The sequence below is a fragment of the Physeter macrocephalus genome, chromosome 6 (genome assembly GCF_002837175.3).
Source record: "Physeter macrocephalus isolate SW-GA chromosome 6, ASM283717v5, whole genome shotgun sequence".
Lineage (NCBI taxonomy): Eukaryota > Metazoa > Chordata > Mammalia > Artiodactyla > Physeteridae > Physeter > Physeter macrocephalus.
This window is the reverse complement of record NC_041219.1, coordinates 93,841,387-93,863,768: the sequence shown is the minus strand read 5'-3', so window position 1 is coordinate 93,863,768 and position 22,382 is coordinate 93,841,387. Positions and strand designations below refer to the sequence as shown.

General features: G+C 38.2%; 1 protein-coding gene across 13 annotated transcripts in view; it reads left to right on the top strand.

Moving 5' to 3' along the window:
- TMEM117 (transmembrane protein 117) overlaps window positions 1-22,382 on the top strand; it is a 555,808-nt gene that overhangs the window by 513,136 nt on the left and 20,290 nt on the right. For 10 of the 13 annotated variants that reach the window (XM_024122878.1, XM_055085666.1, XM_024122879.3 and 7 more), the window contains 2 exons: window positions 7,168-7,297; window positions 18,358-20,102. The exons of 1 other annotated variant lie outside the window; for it this stretch is intronic. In XM_024122878.1, the coding sequence (XP_023978646.1) occupies window positions 7,168-7,297; window positions 18,358-19,004 (777 nt within the window). In that variant the 3' untranslated portion in view covers window positions 19,005-20,102. Of the gene's footprint in view, window positions 1-7,167; window positions 7,298-11,467; window positions 11,772-14,400; window positions 14,751-18,357; window positions 20,103-22,382 lie in introns of those variants that run through there. 2 more of the 13 variants (XM_028491412.2, XM_028491411.2) reach the window with 2 other exon arrangements.

Genomic DNA, 22,382 nt, shown 5'->3' with positions numbered 1-22,382 from the left:
AAACACTGAAATTGAGACTGTGATTAAAAATCTTCCAACAAAAAAAAGCCCAGGACCAGGTGGCTTCACAGGTGAATTCTATCAGACATTTAGAGAAGAGCTAACACCTATCCTGCTCAAACTCTTCCAAAATATATCAGAGGGAGGAACACTCCCAAACTCATTCTACAAGGCCACCATCACCCTGATACCAAAACCAGGCAAAGATGTCACAAAGAAAGAAAATTACAGGCCAATATCACTGATGAACATAGATGGAATAATCCTCAACAAAATACCAGCAAACAGACTCCAACAGCACATTAAAAGGATCCTACACTATGATCAAGTGGGGTTTATCCCAGGAATGCAAGGATTCCTCAATATATGCAAATCAATCAATGTGATACACCATATTAATGAAGTGAAGGAAAAAAGCCATATGATCATCTCAATAGATGTAGAAACATCTTTTGGAAAAGTTCAACATCCATTTATGATAAAAACCCTCGAGAGAGTAGGCATAGAGGGAACTTACCTCAACATAATAAAGGCCATATATGACAAACCCACAGCCAGCATCATTCTTAATGGTGAAAAACTGAAACCATTTCCTCTAAGATCAGGAAGAAGACAAGGTTGTCCACTCTCACCACTATTGTTCGACATAGTTTTGGAAGTTTTTGCCACAGCAATTAGAGAAGAAAAAGAAATAAAAGGAATATAAATCGGAGAAGAAGAAGTAAAGCTGTCACTGTTTGATGATGACATGATATTATACATAGAGAATCCTAAAGATGCTACCAGAAAACTACTAGAGCTAATCAATGAATTTGGTAAAGTTGCAGGATACAAAATTAATGCACAGAAATCTCTTGCATTCCTATACACTAATGATGAAAATTCTGAAAGAGAAATTAAGGAAACACTCCCGTTTACCATTGCAACAAAAAGAATAAAATACCTAGGAATAAACCTACCTAAGGAGACAAAAGACCTCTATGCAGAAAACTATGAGACAGTTATGAAATAAATTAAAGATAATACAAACAGATGGAGAGATATACCATGTCCTTGGATTGGAAGAGTCAACATTGCGACAATGACTATACTATCCAAAGCAATCTGCAGATTCAATGCAATCCCTATCAAACTACCAATGGCATTTTTCACAGAACTAGAACAAAAAGTTTCACAATTTGTATGGAAACACAAAAGACCCCGAATAGCCAAAGCAATCTTGAGAAAGAAAAATGAATCTGGAGGAATCAGGCTCCCAGACTTCAGAGTGCAGTACAAACGCTACAGTAACCAAGATAGTATGGTACTGGCACAAAAACAGAAATATAGATCAATGGAACAGGATAGAAAGCCCAGAGATAAACCCATGCACATATGGTCACCTTATTTTTTTTTATTTTTATTTTTGGTGGTACGTGGGCCTCTCACTATTGTGGCCTCTCCCGTTGCGGAGCACAGGCTCCAGACGTACAGGCTCAGTGGCCATGGCTCACAGGCCCAGCCGCTCCATGGCATGTGGGATCATCCCGGACCAGGGCACAAACCCATGTCCCCTGCATCGTCAGGAGGACTCTCAACCACTGCGCCACCAGGGAAGCCCAAGGTCACTTTATTTTTGATAAAGGAGGCAAGAATATACAATGGGGAAAAGACAGCCTCTTCAATAAGTGGTGCTGAGAAAACTGGACAGCTACATGTAAAAGAATGAAATTAGAACACTCCCTAACACCATACACAAGAGTAAACTGAAAATGGATTAAAGACCTAAATATAAGACCTGACACTATAAAACTCTTAAAGGAAAACATAGGCAGAACACTCTATGACATAAATCAAAGCAAGATCCTTTTTGACCCACCTCCTAGAGAAATGGAAATTAAAAAAAAATAAACAAATGGGACCTAATGAAACTTAAAAGCTTTTACATAGCAAAGGAAACCATAAACAACACCAAAAGACAACCCTCAGAGTGGGAGAAAGTATTTGCAAATGAAGCAACTGACAAAGGATTAATCTCCAAAATTTACAATCAGCTCATGCAGCTCAATATTAAAAAAACAAGGAACCCAATCCAAAAATGGGCAGAAGACCTAAACAGACTTTTCTCCAAAAAAGATATACAGATTGCCAACAAACACATGAAAGAATGCTCAACATCACTAATCATTAGAGAAATGCAAATCAAAACTCCAAGAAGTGTCACCTCACACCAGTCAGAATGGTCATCATCAGAAAGTCTACATGCAATAAATGTTGGAGAGGGTGTGGAGAAATGGGAACCCTCTTGCACTGTTGGTGGGAGTGTAATTGATACAGCCACTATGGAGAACAGTATGGAGGTTCCTTAAAAAACTAAACATAGAACTACCATATGGCCCAGCAATCCCAGTACTGGGCATATACTCCGAGAAAACCATAATTCAAAAAGAGTCATGTACCACCATGTTTTTTGCAGCTCTATTTACAATAGCCAGGACATGGAAGCAACCTAAGTGTGCATCGATGAATGGGTAAAGAACATGTGGCACATATATACAATGGAATATTCCTCAGCCATAAAAAGAAACGAAATTGATTTATTTGTAGTGAAGTGGATGAACCTAGAGTCTGTCATGCAGAGTGAAATAAGTCAGAAAGAGAAAAACAAATACTGTTTGCTAACACATATATATGGAATCTAAAAATTAAAAAAAATGGTTCTGAAGAACCTAGGGGCAGGACAGGAATAAAGACGCAGACGTAGAGAATGGACTTGAGGACACGGGGACGGGGAAGGGTAAGCTAGGATGAAATGAGAGAGTGGCATGGACATATATACACTACGAAATGTAAATAGCTAGCTGGTGGCATGCAGCCGCATAGCACAGGGAAATCAGCTCGGTGCTTTGTGTCCACCCAGAGGGGTGGGATAGGGAGTTTGGGAGGGAGACACAAGAGGGAGGAGATATGGGGATATATGTATATGTATAGCTGATTCACTTTGTTATAAAGCAGAAACTAACACACCATTATAAAGCTATTATACTCCAGTAAAAATGTTAAAAAAAAAACGTATGCAGAAGGAAAGAAAGCCATGTCTCTATAACATGTACATACAATCTGTGCATGAAACTGCTATACATACATAGACTTCATGCTAAGAGAATCTCAGTATTTGCTAGTAATCTCCCATTCGTCAAATCTCCCTACTCAACAGTCTGATTGGAAACCAACTATCCCGAGGCAGTTGCTTAGTGGAGAAAAATTTACATTTGGTCTTCTTGTTCAAATTAGGGTCAGATAAAATATGAGAACCTTCTGTGGTGGCAGGGAGGGATAGTTTAAAGCCCCTCATGGAACTGACTTTGGGTGAGAGATGAGCAGGTGATGAGTGTCATCAGTGATTCTCTATTAGAACAGGTACAGCAGGTACAAATAATTCCAGTACTGAGTCAAAAACAAAAAGGGTTGTCATTTTTCACGGTTAGAGGCTGCATAGCCCAGCAGAAAGACGTATTCTTTGGCCCGGGCTCTGCCACATGACAGCTACATCATTTTGCGATAATTCGACCTTTGTGAGGCAAATTCTTCTCATCCGTAAAATGGGTTAATTATAGCAACATTTGGGGATGATTTTGTATGTAATGTAACTCTGTAGCTTAGGATGATGCTAGAACACTGCCAGTGCTCGATGCTTTATACCACAAGCATCCGCAGGTTTCCTTTAGCCTCTCATGTTGCTGGCTTACCAGCTCCTGCCTACACAGTAGCAGTGCCAGCCCCAGCACACTGCAAGTCCCTCACAGTTATTTCTGTGTCGCCACAGTGTCACCCACATTGCACAGTGTGACCCACAATTTGCTCCTGTTCTTCTATCCTTCTTTGAAGCCACCTCATACATCTCTTTGAGAGAGGTGCCCTTCTCTATGGTCCCACTCCTGGTGCCCTCTGGGAGGACTCGGCTCCGACCCAAGTCCCATCAGAGACCTCAGGAGGCCAGTGCTGTGCCATGGATGAGGGCAGAAAGGAGAGGATGGCTGTTTTCCTTTTTCATCTGGACCTTGACGCAGCCCTGGATGCGATTCTCCTGAAAACAGACCTATCTGCTTCCTCTGCTTCACTCTCAGGATAACCCTGACCTTGGAATCATGCTCGGAAATCAACCATGCTTGCTGGCCTTTCTCTGTCTCTTCCATCTGTCTCCAGCAGTGTGCTAATTGCTGTCCAGGCATTGTCTCATCCTCGCAAGAAGACTGTGAGATTGACAGATGAAGATGGGGATTCAGAATATCATCCTCTCTCCTCTTCTATCTCCTATAAATAAATACTTGAGATATCACCACCCTCAGATGTCCCCATTAAGATGAGTCTAAAACATATTGCAAGTGGTAGCAATGGTTATTATTTTTTTAAAGACTTTTTTGATGTGAACCATTTTTAAAGTCTTTATTGAATTTGTTACAATATTGCTTCTGTTTTATGTTTTGGTTTTTTGGCGGTGAGCCATGTGGGATCTTAGCTCCCTGACCAGGGATTGAATTCACACCCCCTGCACTGGAAGGTGAAGTCTTAACCACTGGCCCGCCAGGGAAGTCCCAGCAATGATTATTATTATCATTCCATTCTAAGTCAAGGTCAAAGTTTATGCTGATTCAACGAGTCTGCAGAAATATGCAGAGTAGGAACTGAACTACAGAAATCAGAGTACCAGGGAGAGAATGGGGGTAGGGAGTTAGAAGACTAAGGAAGACAGTTTTGAAAACCAAAATCTGGTCATTATAAAAAATAATGTATAAGGGGGGAATCTAAGAGAATTTACGTATCATCTCTTTTATTAGTTCTCTTTGTTTTTAATTTATTAGATGGCATAAGATACTTCTCTCACACTTTCCCCCAAAATCCCTGCCTTGATCCCTTCTTTAAAAAAATAAAAGGACAAGTAATGCCATCTTCTAGATGAAGAACAAGCCTTTCTCTTCTCTTTCCCCTACTTTCCATTTCCTTAATTCATCTTTCTGTCTCCAAGTACAGGTGAGAAATAATTGAGGAACAATTTTGGGGGGAATGAAATTTTGATCCCAGTCTACAAGAAATCTCTAGAGATTACTTTCAAACTAAAATCGATTTCATACCCAGTAGAAAGCTTTCATTTCATGAAATGAAAAGCTAAATGATAACAGTTTAAGAACATCTTTCCAAAAGAAGGCACCCTAAGTACACTTGCCCAATTACTACCAAGAAGTATTCTCTTCCTTTTTTTTTAAGTTTTTTTAAAAAATTGAAGTGTAGTTGATTTACAATGTTGTGTCAGTTTCAGGTGTACAGAAAAGTGATTCAGATATATATATAGAGAGAGATACAGATATAGGTATTCTTTTTCGGGTTCTTTTCCATCATAGGTTATTACAAGGTAATGAATATAGTTCCCTGTGCTATACAGTAGATCATTATTGTGTATCTATTTTATATAGATAATAGTGTGTATCTGTTAATCCTAAACTCCTCCTTAAACCAAGAAATAAGAGAGAGAATTTCTCTATTGATCATGCTCTGTGTTTTTTATCCAGGGCTAGTGAAAGATTCGCTGGTTACCATTGCCAAGCATAATTTTTTTATGGCAGATGTCAGTTATATTTTAGTAAAAGACTAAATTCATTTTCAATTCTCTTGCAAGAGTCTTTCAAGTAACATAGAAAGAACAAGATATTATCAGTGGGGGAAAAAAAACAAAACAAATGCACTTTAATAAAATGCAATCGTTCACAAGTATTATTACCGATCCATTTCCTACTAATATTTTAGATCAAAATGTTCCAAATTCATTCGGCTCCAATGCTTTGGGTTTTCTGAATTTCCAAAATTACATGTCTATTTGCTGTTGAAATCTGAAAAGCCAGGAGAGGCGAGACCAACAAGAAATTTGCATACACACCAATAGAAAGGGATGATATTGCATCATTTTCTTCTTATATATTTATTTCTTATTAGTGGTTTAAAGTGATCCATAGATCAAGAAATTAATAGACATTGAAAACTTTCCTGGTTACCACCACTCACATACTCGCCTTTCCTTTAAGGTCTATTCTGCCTTAATCAGAATTTTTAGCAAAGAGGGGAGTGGAATGGAGATGGAAACTCCTAAAATGTTCAGGCACACTATTATCAGCACACCTCTATTAGCTGCATATATAGAAATCTTGGAACAGATTGTTTCTTATATTGAGATAGCAGATTGAAATCTTAAATTAATATTTTGTTTATTATTTTTTCATATCCAAGTTTTTAAAAAAATATTCTTTAAGTATAGGACTGTTAATTTAGTGATCATTTCATTACTAGAAATAAAAATATGGATTCAGCTTAAAGGTTTATTCATTATTTAGTGTATTTCTTCTTCACATGCTAGTTATGAACTTTAATTTGGTACGTCTTTCCAAAAACCAAGAGCAGATGAGACACCTAAAAATATCTTCATTTCCATCTGTTTTCCTTCCTTATGAGAAGGAGAGTCATCCCACCTGATTTTGCCTTGACAACAAGGAAATAACTAATGACAATTTGGGAATTAATTCACTGTTCCTCTCGCGAGCTAGTATGTCAGGCCCTCCATCGTTTGGTTCAAATTGATGCTAAATTGCAAGAGAGCAGGACAGGAGTCTTTGGCATTTTTCCATTCCATATAGTTACTAGCAGAGATGATTAATAAAGCTCCCTTGATGTGAATTAAGGAACTCGGTTAAGTGAATTAGATCCTATTTACTTTGTCTTCTTACACAAATATGCTGTTATAAGGTTCTTAATTTTTGTAAGTAGTGGAACAAAATATAACTAAATTACCCCATATTTATAAAATATGGATCACTTCCTTCCTCTAAAAATTTAAGACTAGGTCTCCAGAAAGAAAGACAGAAACATGTATTGATGCACATCAAATCTGCATTGGTTTCATATTATCACATTAAAGAGACAATCTAAGGATATAAGTTATGACTTAATTTTGATTCTGTTTGCATACCACCACCTAATGTACATAAAACAACCATCACAGAACAAAACGGATACACCCAACAGCTGGCTGCATTTAAATGATTTTAAAATAGGTGCTTATAAAAAGTCAATTTTTGATGTTTAGCTGCTTAGGAATGAAACAAATCACAGATATGTCTTCATGTTGATTTTCTCTGGCAGGACTGGGAATTCCCACATTTCATGGGAGACGTCGATGTAAATCTTCCCGGTTTGCACACGCCTCACATGCAGTTCAAGATTCCTTTCTTCCAGAAGATCTTCAAGGAGGAATATCGTATTCACATAACAGGTATAATTTTGAACACAGTTTGATTGTCTCCTAGTTAGAGTCATGCTAGCGGCTATAAAAGGCAAAGCAAATGGTAACATTTTAGAGGCATACAGGCATATGGTTTTATTTTACTCACGTAACAGTGCAAGGCGGTTCCAGATCAGCAGAAGACTGTGGACCATCATTCTGGGACTTAGATTCCTGGTGGCTTTAACAATTTCAACTTCAGCATCCAGCGGGCAAATGGGAATGAGAATGGGGAAAATGACTAAGAGGGTTTGCCTGTTTCTTAACCCCCTGGCCTGGAAATAAAACATGTCACCTCCACGCACATTCCATGGGGAATAACTACTGAGATAGCCCCACGTAGAGTTGAGGAGAGCAGAGAGATGTGGTCCCCCATTCGGCAACCACTTGTGATGTCAGGTCTCATGTTCTAGCCTAGGAGCATCAGAGATGAGTCATATCTTTGTTATGGATTGTTTGCTATCTCTGCCACACTCCATAGACCACTACACCTTGGTTTTGTTCATTAGGTGGGTTTCTTTTTCACAACCTACAGCTCAGTATATTTTTTCGTCGTGAATACTCTTTATGCTTTGTTCTTCATTTGCTTCTGAGATCAAAACAGTGGTACCCTAGAGCTCCAATCAGACCATGTGCCTTTAGGGAGTTGGGCCACTTCTCATTTGATTGAGTAAAACTTACTGCTGTGACAGGGCTTATGTTTGTCTCAGGCGATTCTCTTGTGGATCCTCAGATTATTCCATTTTCAGATGTGTCCTGCTCTTGAAATAGCTCGAATATGATTTATTATAATTTTCTTTCATGACAACTCAGTCATTCTCATCTAAACAAGGCTTCCCAGAGCTTCGTTTTATAACTCTTTTTCTCTTTATAACAAGAAGCAGTCAGCTGAATGTTCACAAAGAGAGAATGGCATTAGTTCTCAAGCTGTTCAAATGCAGGTAGTGAATGTGTGTGTGTTTTAAGGACAATGGCCTAGGATCCCACACCTGCTATAATAAAAACTGCTGAAGAAATCTGTGCTTACACGACCGTCTGTGCTGCCGAATAAAAATAGCCTGAGCACAGAAAACGTGAACATCTGAGTACTGCAAAAAACCTTTGCTCAACTTGAAGGCTGTTTTTTGCTTTGAGTATGAGGCAACCTTCCTAAATTGGAGAATGAGCTCATGAATAGGGAAGATGCAGCAGGTTTCTTTTCCTATTCAAAATGAATGAGGCTCTTCTATTAAATTCACTGGGTAAATCAATCAATTTGAGTTCAGGTCACATAGTGTGGTTTCAGAGTCCCCAGTTAATCTCTGCAGCATGCTACCCTCTCGGACTTCTAAAACAGCTATCACACATGTGGTATCATCATATCCCTTTGGGTGGGCTTTTGCCGGGACCATCTGTTCTTGCTATCAGCTCTTGTCTCAGACCATCATGGCACTAATATTGTCTCTGACTGAATGTCAGAAGCCCTATCAAAAATATACTGTTTGAGTGCAGAATATCAGGTTTAAAAATGGGGGTAATGGAGGAAGACTCAGAAAATCCACTGGCCAGAAAGAAAAATAAAGCTGTTAAAAATATTTAATTTCGGGCACTTTTGCATAGCTTTGTCATATATGCTGTCATTTATAGACAGGGGCAGGGGTAGGTTTTGTGGTTCCCAAAGCTTACACAATTTGGAATGCTTTACTTAAGAATCTGAATACAAAATTACAACTAAAACTTGTGTTCAGTGTCTGGGAAGGGAGCCAGGCATACAGGAATCTCTGATGATTCAGCATCATTACTTTCAAGGTAAAGCCTCCTGTGCCTTTGAACTAAAACATTCATCCCACCAAGTATTATTTTCTAAAAATGTAAAAGGAGGAAAGGCTAGCTAAGTTTTTGCAATAGAGACTTCACATTAATAAAGTTTTCCAGAAGATGGAACTATATTATAATTAAGGCTTTGGGGTAGTATTTGCCAAATTATGCTGATTATCATATCATCCAGGAATTTTATAAATATACAGATTGTTGGACCCCATTCCTAGTGGTCCCAACCCAGTAGGTCTGGGCAAAGGCCAAGGAATGGGACTTTTGTAAAGCTGCCCTGGGTGATGCTGACCATTGAGAACTGCTCCTTTCTGATTGAGAAGACACCGGTGAGGTCAGGCTGAGAAGAGCCATGCAAATGATTGGGTATCTGGACCTACTAGGAAGGCTTTCGAGGATTCTGGGGATTAAATTCAAAATAAGATAGGATACATGTGGGCTTTGGGGTGAAGGGCTCCACCATAACTATTTAAATCCAGTTTGCGGTAAGATGGTCATGTGCTTCCCCAGATCCAAGATAAAAATGTCTAGGAAAATGGTGACAGGTTTGGAGGCTGAAAAAAGAACTTTCCCCTCTTGTTTTGTTCTGTTTGCTCTCTTTGCTCTGTGAATTGGTGAAGAGGTTGCTGAAGCCACTCTGGAGTATCACCCATCTCCCCTGAAAGGCCTTTAACTTTATCTGATGTTGTAAGATACTTGTTTCTGGGCAAACCCAGGTAAAACCCCCAAAACACAGTGCTACATGTTGTATTTTAACATGCTCAGTAGTTAGTAGCCCACAAATTTCCAAGTGAACCACAAACGCTAGCTTGATAGGTTCCTTCAAGTTCTGCTTCTTTTTGTAAAGAGACCCTAATGCTTTCCTTGTTCAGCAAATCACCCCTGGGAGTATTAAGCATGAAACCCTCGATATCCCTCTATGTTTCTCAAACTTGATGTGTATGAGAATCACCTGGAGAGTTTGTATAAAAGATCTATCAGCCACACACCCAGAGTCAGATGCCTGAGGTAGGAGGTGGAGCCCAGAATCTGCCATCCTCTTAAGCACCACCAGTGATGCCTATGCAGGCAGCCAGAGAACCACACTTTGAGAAACACTGCTACTGAGAAACATTTTCTATAGTTAGAATTCCTCTCATCTCAGCTTTTATTTATTTCCTATGCAATTCTTAAAACAAAAGCCAAGAGGCAGAATGCGAATTCAATAGAAATGGCGTAGGGGCCTGGCAGGAGCTAGAAAGTTCAGAGCTGAGGCCAACAGAGGAGGTCTCAAAGCAGAGCATGACCAGGGAAAGGTCCAGAAGAAGCTGGAGACAGGGCTAGGAAGGGATCCTGCAGACCTCCAGATAGCTCTGTTTATTGCTTTCTCTCTCTGTGTTTGTTCTGCACCAGAAGAGCCTAGACAAGGATGGCTGGGGTTCTCCCAGGGTCAAGGATGCTTGATGGCCTCAACTATTATTTCTCTGTGATCTAGAAAAGATGTTCAGTGCATGCTGAGGCAATGGAATGTAAAGACTTGGTGCATAGGTTCCAGCCCTGCTACTAACCGGTGGCAGGGCCCTTGTCAAGCTCTTTAACCTCTTAGAGGTTCAGCTTTTTCATCTGTTAAATGGGGACGGTAATGGTACTTATCCCATAGGATTGCAGTGAGAATGAAATTAATTAATATGTACAAGGCACTTAAATCACTGCCTGCCATGAAGTAAGCACTCAATAAGCTCTCAGTGTTTTTACCTAAAGCTTTTCCTTTCATCCCTCCAGAATCTGGCTTTCCTATTTAATTCACAAACATTAGGTAACCTGAGAGAGGGCTCTCAGATTGTTTTCCACTATTATGAGTTCCTGACTGTTATTTACTGTTCTGAGTCCTCAAGAAAGAGAAATCTAAGAATGAAAAAAAAAAAATCTCTCTCCCAATGAAATGCTCTGTATGTAGAGGGTTATCTGACACTGATGAGTTCCCATTGACATTTTAAAAGCCTTTAGGATTTGAGTATTTTATAATCCTGATTCCTAGCTAGTTTTATTTATGCATGTCAGAAATAACTTGAATTGTTGCATCTGTTTAGCTCATCTGGATCCCCCTTGACAGATGGTTTGCTGCAGTATGTATGAGCTTTCAGTTTATAAGCTGGGCTACAGCTTATAAAAAATAAATCATCTCTATCCAAGGGTGTGTTAAAATATTTTTTTCTGGGAATTTTGACTTCAGTAATACAGGGGATAAATGGTTAGTGATTCAGTCACATTGGTGCTTTTAACCTAACTAAGTCCATTGTTCTTCTCCTAAAAGTAAGTGCTAAATGCAGCTGTGTAATTATTTCTTTTGCCCTCTTCCCTTTTACCTATAAGGTGAGTGCAAAGATGGATTCAAAATGTGATGTACTAAGTCTCAAGAGAGGAATGGCCTCTCAATTTAGCCTTGGAAGCTCCTATGAGTCCTATTAATGCCGATCCTGGTGGAAGCTCTGCCATCTGTCATCCCAGCCAGACAAAGGAAGTGTCCCGTTGGTGGCCATCATCTGAGTAAATTAGGAGAGGGTTGGGGGAAAGGCCAGAAGGAAGGCCTGTGCATCTGTGAGGGGAGAATTCACACTGCTGGCACGATGATACCCATGGGAAGCCTTTCGGCAAAAATGGAAAATGTAAAAGTAAACAAGCCTCTGTAGGTCTGTGTTCTATTTCACTTTCCTGAGATGCGTGAGGGCACGTGTGCCTTACAATGGTGAGAATGTGGAAAATAATGCTGAAAATCCCTTCATTTTATTTCCATAGGTGCCTGATTTCTGGCAAATGAGTTCCCAAAGATTGTTTTTTAAAGAGCTCTCCTGTGTCAAACAGATCATGGAAAGTGCTGGCGAGGGCAGGCCAGTGGTCCAGCCAGCAGAATATTCTGTCTGGCAAAATTAGCAAGGGACTTGTTATAGGGAAATACAACACATCCCCTTCACCATGACAGTCCCCAGTGATCGTGAATTTATCCAAAGTACACAAGGATCTCTTGCTATTCTCTCAGTTATGAATTTTTCTAAACCTTTCCTGCAGCAATTTCCATTTTCAACACATTTGTGAAGCTCTAGGAGTTTGCTATGTAAGTAAACTATGTTTACTTCTACATAAAGCAGCAATCCCTTTCACTTGTCCCAAACTCATCTTCTTCAAGGTCATGGTTGCTTTGCCTACTGCCTGTAAGTCCTTGCTGTCCCTAAGCTGGTCTGTCCTGTCCAGGCTGAGGTGTTCTGGGTTCACTTATGCATAGATGAGGATTTTTGTAATAAAACTCACGTGATTTTCAGGAATTTGTCTTTACATCCAGAAGGAAGACTTGAAATATATAATTAATCATAATCTTTGAGACAAATATTTTGTTTTTCCCAATTTTCCAGATTTTACCTTATTTTTATCTTCATTTTATTTTATTTTAGCAGTATCCTGGAATTCACCAGATCATGGTGACACGTGTATTTGACTTGAAAGACTAGAACTTCACTCCTCGAAATTTTTCTGGACACAGTATCTCAGACATTTACCTAATGACTAGTGGACATTTTCTGAGTTAACATGTGTCCAAAACTAAGCTAATATCTAGGGAATACGGAAATGAGTGGCCCAGTTCCCAATCTCAAGAAAGTCAGAGTTTGAGGGTCATCTAATTCAGTACAACTACATGGGCTTTTCTTCCACATTTTATCATCACATGTTTCTACCTCTATTCATCACATTGGATTATGTCCTAAAGGAGTAGTCTCCCACTTACGGAAATGACAATGACAAGAGAGGTACTTTGAGAAGCTATATTCATTTGCTTTTAAGTCTTAAGGAGATAATTAGTAATTATCTTCAATTTGCTAAATGGTCTCCTCATGGCCCAAGCCCTTAATGTGGTTTCTAGATATCCCTAAAATACCTAGGGGGACTTAAAGAGATGCTAACTCAGTGAGCACTGTTTTCACTGATCATGTCTGGAATGAGAGGACATTGAATACGGCCAAGAAGCCTGTTACAGCAAACTGTTATTTATTTAATTATCCAAACGTCGTCTTCTTCAAGGCCATGGTTTCCTGCTATCACATAATGGATACTAAATGGTTCTGTGGATCATGACCGCTGGACGCAGGAGTCTGGCTTAGCGGTGACACCCACTTGGTATAGAGGGTGCTCACAGCACAGCTCAACCTCAATGCTGACTGGCAACCCTACTGAGTAAAAGATTTTTCAAAATATTACAATTGCATATTTGAATCATGAAAGGTTCATTATATGGTGGAAATATCAGCACTTACAGTTTTTTTCCTTAGTTGAAAACATAGAACTTTCCCCCAAACTGTTGTCATTTCCTATGCTGAGTGAGGGTATATTTAATGAAGAATTCTTTTAAAATTAACTAGCCCAGGATTCTATAAACTCCCACAAAGTAAAATGATAAAACTACCGCTGTAATATCATTTTTGACAATCAGTAAGATTCATTAAAAGCACAAAACACAAGAAAGAGGTAATCCCACCAACACCATGCAGGGATTTCTCATTAAAGGAGACAGGGAGGTATTTTGAGAAGGAGATTAATAGAAATAATGTATGGATAATTACCCTTCCTCCTTGCTGATTTACATTATGCTATGTAGTTGAAACAACAGGGGAAAATGCAAAATCTCTCATGTGATAAATGCCGAAATACCAAACCTCTTGTTATGGTTGATTGTTGGTTCACAACAACACACATGGAAAAATGACAGTAGAAGCACTTCTAGTCTTTTCTTTTTTGTGTCTTATACCTTGTCATGTGTGTCATTTCAGGGACTCAAATTTATCTTTTTATGGTAAACTGCGTTTCTCAGAATATACAATCTTTAAGGAAAGCTTTCTCCATCTGAAAATTGCGTATTGCATCTTTTTTGCTCTAATGGTGAGAATTTTCTGGTCCATCATAAAACACTGAGGTTTAGATGATGTTTATTTCACAGAATCATCAAAGAGACTTTTAGGACAGGGAAGAAATTTTAAGGATTATATAGCTCAACTCCTTCACTTTATAGACAAGAACACTAAGGTTGAGTTGTCCCACCTGATTTTGCTTTCTAGTCTGCTGCATCTCATAAAACTGGTTTTTTAAAGAGGAGAGAGTATTACCAAAGTAATAAAACACTGTATAGGAAAATGGAAGAATGGATGATAGAGAAAGATGAACATCCTTCCTTGTACAAATGGATAAATGGACCAGAAGTTATGTCAGGTGGGCAGGAAAAAAACAAAAAGTAAGAAGAGCCATTTCTTCTATATTTTCAGCTGTTCCAAGTTTCGACTGAGTGGCTACAGCACTGGGGGGAAGGACAGGCTACCTTCACAGAGGAGAAAAGGAAATAAATCAATAGGGATCCTGCTTCAGTTGATTCTCTCCTCTCTGCACTTCCCCACCCGCAACATGATCTGTCTGCAGGGGAGGGAAGAATCTATCTGCTTCCAAATTTGTGTGTATAAAAGACCCTGTCTCTGGACTAATACTACTGCAAGCTGTAGACAAATTACAATCGCTAAGGATTTTTACCAAGTTAAATGTGGTGATTCACAACGCATATTTACATATAGCTATACATTGGATCCTCTTGGATAATTAGTCCAGTGATATCTACCCAGTAATGTCAGTGCTCAGTAATTTATTCTGTTTTATCCAAACTGAAACATTTAGGATATATCTTTGTTATAAATCCTTACACACTCTTCTCTCTCTCTTTTCTATCACTAAGATCTTGTATTAACTGTATTGAAGAATTAGAAGGAAGAAATGGCAGAAATAACGCTATGCTACATTTTTGGCAAACAATACATTTCAGAGAACTTTTAAATATAACCTCTCATTTTATCCTCACAATAATCCTTTGAAGTGGTTATGTTGGTATTATTCTCCATTTCATAGAACAAAAAATTGAATAGTTAATAAGTAGAAGGATTTGGGGGACGAGGACAGAATCATAGAACTGGGAGGCATCTAGTTCTGTTTCCTCAATTTGAAAATAAAAATGCTGAGATCTGGAGAGGTTAAACAAGCTACCCAAGGTTGTATTATTTAAGATGAGTATTAGACCTCCGTCTGCTGTGTCCAGCCTGCAGTTTTTGTCACTATGGTAGTCTCTCTCACAAATCAGTAAAGGTGTGTTAGAGCAGGATGATGAAATCCATGTCAGGCAGCACATTCTTTTTTTTTTTTTTTTTTTTTTTTTTTTTTTTTTTTTTGCCATACGCGGGCCTCTCACTGTTGTGGCCTCTCCCATTGCAGAGCACAGGCTCCGGACCCGCAGGCTCACGGGCCCAGCCGCTCCGCGGCATGTGGTGTGGGATCTTCCCGGACCGGGGCACGAACCCGTGTCCCCTGCACCGGCAGGCGGACTCTCAACCACTGCGCCACCAGGAAAGCCCTGGCAACACATTCTTAATGTGTGTGTCTCCTTCATCCTATCTAAATATTCAAACACCAGGTCATGTGAGAATCAACATAACGTGATCCCTTAGTGTGACAGTTTAGTGGTCAAACTGACCCAGCACCACTCAACTTGGGTAGAGAAAATAATTTGAAAGAATGGAAAAATCTCCTTCTATCCTCAGGGTTCCTTCAGTTTGATCGCTGTACATTCACTACCACTTTTATTTTTTTCCTTTGACTATTAAACATTCCCTGAGCATCTTCTCCCCACCAGGAAAGCACCCTTCTCCAAGCTCCATGAGCATTCCTCTTTTTCCTCGCTGATTCCATGATGCTGCTTATGTTCAGTTTCTGACGTCATTACCCTGGAAACAGGACCCTTTATGAAGGACTGCTCTGTTCATGAGTTTATAAAAGTGACCAAGAGAGGGTACACATTTTTCCAAGGGACCTTTATGAGTCAAGAAGGTCAGTCACACAAGTCCAAGGACGTCTTCCCCTCACCATCCAGTCTGGCTTCATAACCCATGTAGTTTACAACAAGGGAGTAAGTATGGCTCTTCTACAACAAAGAAGCATCCAAAGCCCCTCCCCCAACTGCTTCTATCACAGAAGCTACAAATTAGTGCCTCCGAGATACTGAATGATAATCCCTGAACTTTTATATATCACCTGTCTCTCATTCTGGTTGGCCTTTTTTTCCTATGATATTCTCCATTCTTTCCCTTTTCTCTCCCCTCAGGCCCCCTCTTCCACATTACCTGATCTTTTTCTGTATGTTTTTCTATCTGCAGCATAATAAAAGCGTATACTAAAAAGAAACATAACATTTTCCAAACTGTTCCCTGTCTTGCTTTTCTTTCTGGGACCACATGAATTGCTATTTCCTTCAAAATCTTTTCTGCAGAAATTAGCCCTCAGTTTTTATTCCATTTTCTCAACATCTGCAGCATTAATGGTTTGTATCACTCCTTTGGCACCTCTTAAATGTGGCCTCTTATTATTATTTACCTGTTGATGTCTCTATCCTATTTCCCGCATAAGATGATGAGTTCCTTCCTAGAAGGCAGTAGCATATGTCTTCAGCGTCTACTAAGGTACCCTCCACAGAGCCTATTCTGAGCACAATAAATGTTTGGTAATGATGCTCACCTTTGTATTTGAATTTCTCTGGCTTGAGTTTTCTTAATTTGTTTTATGGTTGATTCTGTTTTCGTTTTGAAGATTCAAGAGGGCAGGAGTGGTTTGAACTTAATAGTACCAGATGTTATAAACATTTTATCATATCTGGAAACGTTTCCAATGTTCTATCTTACTTTGCAGTTTGGGTGTGCCAAATAAATCATTCAGGCAAGAGCTTCCGTTACAAATATTATAAACCCTGTATAGTTGAATGATTTCAGGACAGGCAGAGTTATAAGTTCCCTTCATATGATTTATATAAATTCTCTTCATAGAGAAGAAGTTGCACCTTCCCATGCAAATGAAGACATTATCATGACTTAGGCAAGGCTTTGATGATAATAATAGTAACAATTACTGAGTTCCTATTATGTACCGGGCATTGTGCTTAGTATCTAATAATCTCATGAAATGCTAACAGCTTAATAAGTACTGTTATTTTCTGCTTGTAAAGAAATTGGAGTTTAGAGAATTTAAACAACTAACCCAAGGTCACATAGCTAGTAGGTTTGGGAGCCAGCCCTGGATTAAAGTTCTTCAACCTTGCATATAATGGGAGATTGAAAATGTGTAATGATGATGATAAAATACTTTCTTAAACTCCTTACAAAGTTATATTTTTATAGAGCTATGTGTTCTATTGGAGTACCTATTAAAAAATACATTTTTACCAATCTTAGTTTAAGAAGTTTGCCCAAGATCTCATGTGAAGCAGTAACTTAATGATGTTCACTATCACTATTTTTAAATACAAAATAAAATAATTTTGACATAACACATAATTATAACTAAAACTTTTAGAACCTGTTATATATATCACCTAATTTTGCAAAACTATGAGCTGAGTATTACTATATTATTATGATACACTAAAACTTGGAATAAATTATAATAAAAATTATAATGGAATCTAGTATCCCTTGAAATTTTTTCAACATTCTTTCCATTTAAAGATGCAAAGATTTCACTAGGTAGTATGTCTCTAAATAATACCTTATTTATGTAAGATTTTTAAATACTACAAAGAAGTCATAATAATTACAGTCTCTCCAAATCATGTCTTCTACAGTTTTGGTTATATTTATATGTCTGATAAATGGATTCTGTTCAATGAGAATTTGATGCAATTATTTTTAAAGTCTTGAAATGAATGCTCAAGGATTATTGATCTGAATCACATCAACTAATGGTTTAATCAACAGGTCACCTACAAAGAGCAATGTGAATTCAATTGATATACTGCTGTGCTTGCACTGCAAAATGATTTATTTCTTTCCCTGGCTTAATTATAAAACTGTAAGAGATAGTCAATCATACGTTGCACTTTCCTTAAGAATTTCATGAGAACTTTGTTTTTAAACCTTAATTAAACTGTTCTATAGAATAACCTACATGGAACCAAATTTGAGTATAACTGTGGCGCCTTACAAACCAGGAGACTTAATCTAGAAAGTGTAAATACCACAAATTACTGGCTCTGGGATCTACAGTTACATTTTCACATGCCTAGAATCCATTTAGGAAATTCCCATTGCCAATTAACTTAACGGCAGCATAACACTCTCAAAAAATTTTTAGCAGATCTAAAATATTAACAATTTATGGTCTTTGACTAATATGCAGTATTTCTTTTTTTAATGCAGGTAAATGGTTTAACTATGGGATTATCTTTCTCGTCTTGATTCTGGATCTTAATATGTGGAAGAATCAGATATTTTATCAGCCTCATGAATATGGACAGTATATTGGCCCAGGGCAGAAGATATATACAGTGAAAGACTCAGAGAGTCTAAAGGATTTGAACAGAACCAAGCTATCCTGGGAATGGAGGTCCAATCACACCAACCCTCAGACTAATAAAACCTATGTTGAGGGAGACATGTTCTTACACAGCAGGTTCATAGGGGCAAGGCTTGATGTCAAGTGTCTGGCTTTTGTGCCAAGTCTGATAGCTTTTGTGTGGTTTGGATTCTTTATTTGGTTCTTTGGACGGTTTTTGAAAAATGAACAAGGCATGGAGAATCAAGACAAAACTTACACACGCATGAAAAGAAAATCCCCATCAGAACAAAGCAAGGACATGGGAATCACGCGAGAAAACACCCAGGCCTCAGTGGAAGACCCATTGAATGACCCCCCCTTAGTGTGCATCCGGTCTGACTTCAATGAGATCGTCTACAAGTCTTCCCACCTAACGTCGGAGAACTTGAGCTCGCACTTGAATGAATCAACCAGCACCACAGGGGGTGACCCAGATCCAACGACTTCTAAAAATACACCGACGAACTAGAACCGCTTATTGGGGGATAGCACAAAGAGCAGCCCTGGGTGTAACTTTCAAAAGTTAGTCTTTCCTTTTGTAAATGTTAAGGTTTACGTAGCGTTAGGTAAAGAAATACAAACGATGCCACAACGGTGCTCAACATGCTTTTTCTAGGACTCATTGTTTTCTATTTGTATTATGATACCTGTGCCTACAGTATATCTAACAGTCCTCTAGAGATTGCTTTTTCACAGTTGCACAAGCTACTTACTGACTTTACAGCCTAGTAGATTAGCTGGTTACCCATATATCTGATGTTCAACCATAGTGGTGCCTTGAGACATTAAACTTTTTAACTGTACCAGAAACGAAGTGTGGAACAGTTCTCTAACCTGCTTCACATGGGGTTTTTTTAATACAATTATTTTGATCTCCACTTGATGTCTGAGCAGGAAACAGATATAGCCAAGATGGGGCTCAGGAAGTATGTCTTGGTTTCTTATTCAGCAGCAGAGTTGGTGACATTGACAGCTGGACTGCAGAGAAACATTGTGATTACCTTTGAATTTTTATTGGCTGTCTGCCAAACACAAATACAGATGCAGAATTCAGTAATAGGAGAGTGATAATCCATCATGGGTCACTACTTGTGAAATGTGACTTTCTCCAACCAGTAATTGCAATTAGATAATAATACCTAATTATGTTTTCCCAATTAAGGTAAATTGCTACCTGATTAAAAATCCTGCCCTTCACCTTTGGGAACAAAGGTTAAGATGCACAGTTAGGTGAAGTCTCGAATTTATTGGCATTTACACAAAGCCCTAGAAAACCAAGAAACTGAAGTTTTAATCATGTGAGGGTTGCACAGCCTGCAATTCACAATATTTGTACATCTTTCTGTAAATATGGTTGTTGACAGTGAAAATTGAAAAACATATGCCAACCCTGAGCAAGGGAACTCCTCTAAAAAATCATGCTGTGGAACTTTGTAAGGTAGAAAAAAGGATGTGCATGAAAGAGTCTGTTTACTGGCTTGTTTTGTGTGTGTGTGTGTTTTGTTGTTTTTGTTTTGTTTTTTTAAGAACTAAACATTGCCCATTAATAAATCAGAATTATACGTCAGTAATTATGTGATGTAGTTTTTTGTTTATAGTAGAAGAGATCAATTGTATCTTAGTTTAACAACAGCTCATTAATTTTTTTTTAACTCAAAGCCAAGCAGGCTAAGAAATGGAATGTTCCCAACTTGCTTTAATTTTGTTCCATAAATTGTGGTTTCATGTTCCTTGAGGGGGTTGGGGGAGATCACTTTTAAGGCAAAATTATTTTCCTGTCACACACTGACATAGCTGTATTTTGTCTTTATGATTTTTTAAAACCTCTCTTGTTTTGATCTATCTGCTTTTAAGCTTGCAGCATGTTAAGTTTAGCATACATAATAGAACTGTGCATTTATCTGTCACTTGAGAGTCAGATTTAATAAACATCTTTCTATGATTGTTTACTAAGCAACTGGAACCATACCCCTGCTGTTTATTTTACCTTTAATAGCCACACATGGGGTACTTAGAATCATAAGTATCTCTGACATTAAAATTGCAGAGATCAAGCTCACTATAGTAACCCACTGACCGTTCTGTCCAAAGAAACTTACGATGTTATCCCTGACATGTAGGAACATTGGCCATGACCAAATTTGCATAGTGGACCATCCAACTTTTGGCTCTGGGACAAGTAAATAATGCCACTTAAGACTATATTTTTATTTATTCTGAAAGTCATTGTCTTGTAGAATGGAGAAGAAAGTTGATTTAGAAAGTGGGTGTTATTCTCAGTATATAGTCCTTATGAAAATATTATTTGAGAATCTCTATGTGGCTTTTAAGGAAAAAGTGCTTCAATGAAGGAATCTAGTCAGCACAAATAAGATAGAAAACCAACCAACCAACAAATCTTAGAACACTATGCTTATACATTTCAAAGGATTGACTAGAGAAACTGGCTATCAACTGATATGAATATTTGTCTTTAAAGTTTCCATGAGTTTAGTACCAAATAGAATAATATCCAGGGATGACACTTTAATAGTCAAACAAGATTCGATCCTTCAAAAGCTTCCAATATTCAATTGTATAGACCAATCTTGACCTTTTTATCTGCATGTGGGTCTCCCTCCACATTCCATTTGCACCTCTTCCAACTAAAAATTAGGAAATGAAATAAAATCTAAGTCAAAATCTCACCCATCCATGTTTAGTCTCAGATCCTGAGCCATATGTCACTGGACTATGACTCTGCAGAGCTTTATGAATACCAAAACTTTTGGACTATGGGGGACACTTAAAAAATGAGTAGTAAATTCAGAAACATTAAAAAAATTCAGAAAAATGGTGAGTTTAAGAGGAGGATTAAAAAATTACTAACCAAAATTCTAAAGAAAGCATAACAAATATGGTGCTTTAATTGAAGTGATGCTTAAAGACTATAAACAATTATATATATACTGTTCAGTAATTATAGTATTTTCTTTCATGCAGTTCAGAATTTGTACTTATTTGACACAATTTTAGTATCCTGCATCATAGAGGACTTCATTAGTATTATAAATTGAAAATTAAATAAACCCTATGACTTTATGCCTGACAATATATTCCTAGACATAAATCTTATCACCACGTGCCCATTTAAATTATATAACCACAGTCAGTTACTCATCTCCCCATGGGGGCTCATTATCCTGTTCACTTATCTTCTAGCACATCTAAAATCATCAGTGAATCATATTAGAAATGTTAAGAATTATTTCTTCCTCATTTGTCCTAAGAGTCAGCCAGGCATAAAATCTCCTGTCACTTTTATACCATCGGATTTCACAAGTAGTGTCCAATAGCACTATGGGCTGACAGTACAAGGAAAGATGATGTTCAACACAGACACTCAGATATGAAGGTGCGAGTAGCACTGTGTCTCACCACTGGGATCTGGAGCAATTCTGTTACATTCTTTCACTGTCCTGTGAGTCCCAACACAACCCAAAACAAAACATGAGAAAGGTAATGCTGACAAGCCTCTTATATAGCCTCTTCCACCAGAGGGCAGACAGCAGAAGCAAGAGGAACTACAATCCTGCAGCCTGTGGAACAAAAACCACATTCACAGAACGACAGACAAGATGAAAAGGCAGAGGGCTATGTACCAGATGAAGGAACAAGATAAAAACAAAGAAAAACAACTAAATGAAGTAGAGATAGGCAACCTTCCAGAAAAAGAATTCAGAATAATGATAGTGAAGATGATCCAGGATCTCAGAAAAAGAATGGAGGCAAAGATCAAGAAGATGCAAGAAATGTTTAACAAAGACCTAGAAGAATTAAAGAACAAACAAACAGAGATGCACAATAC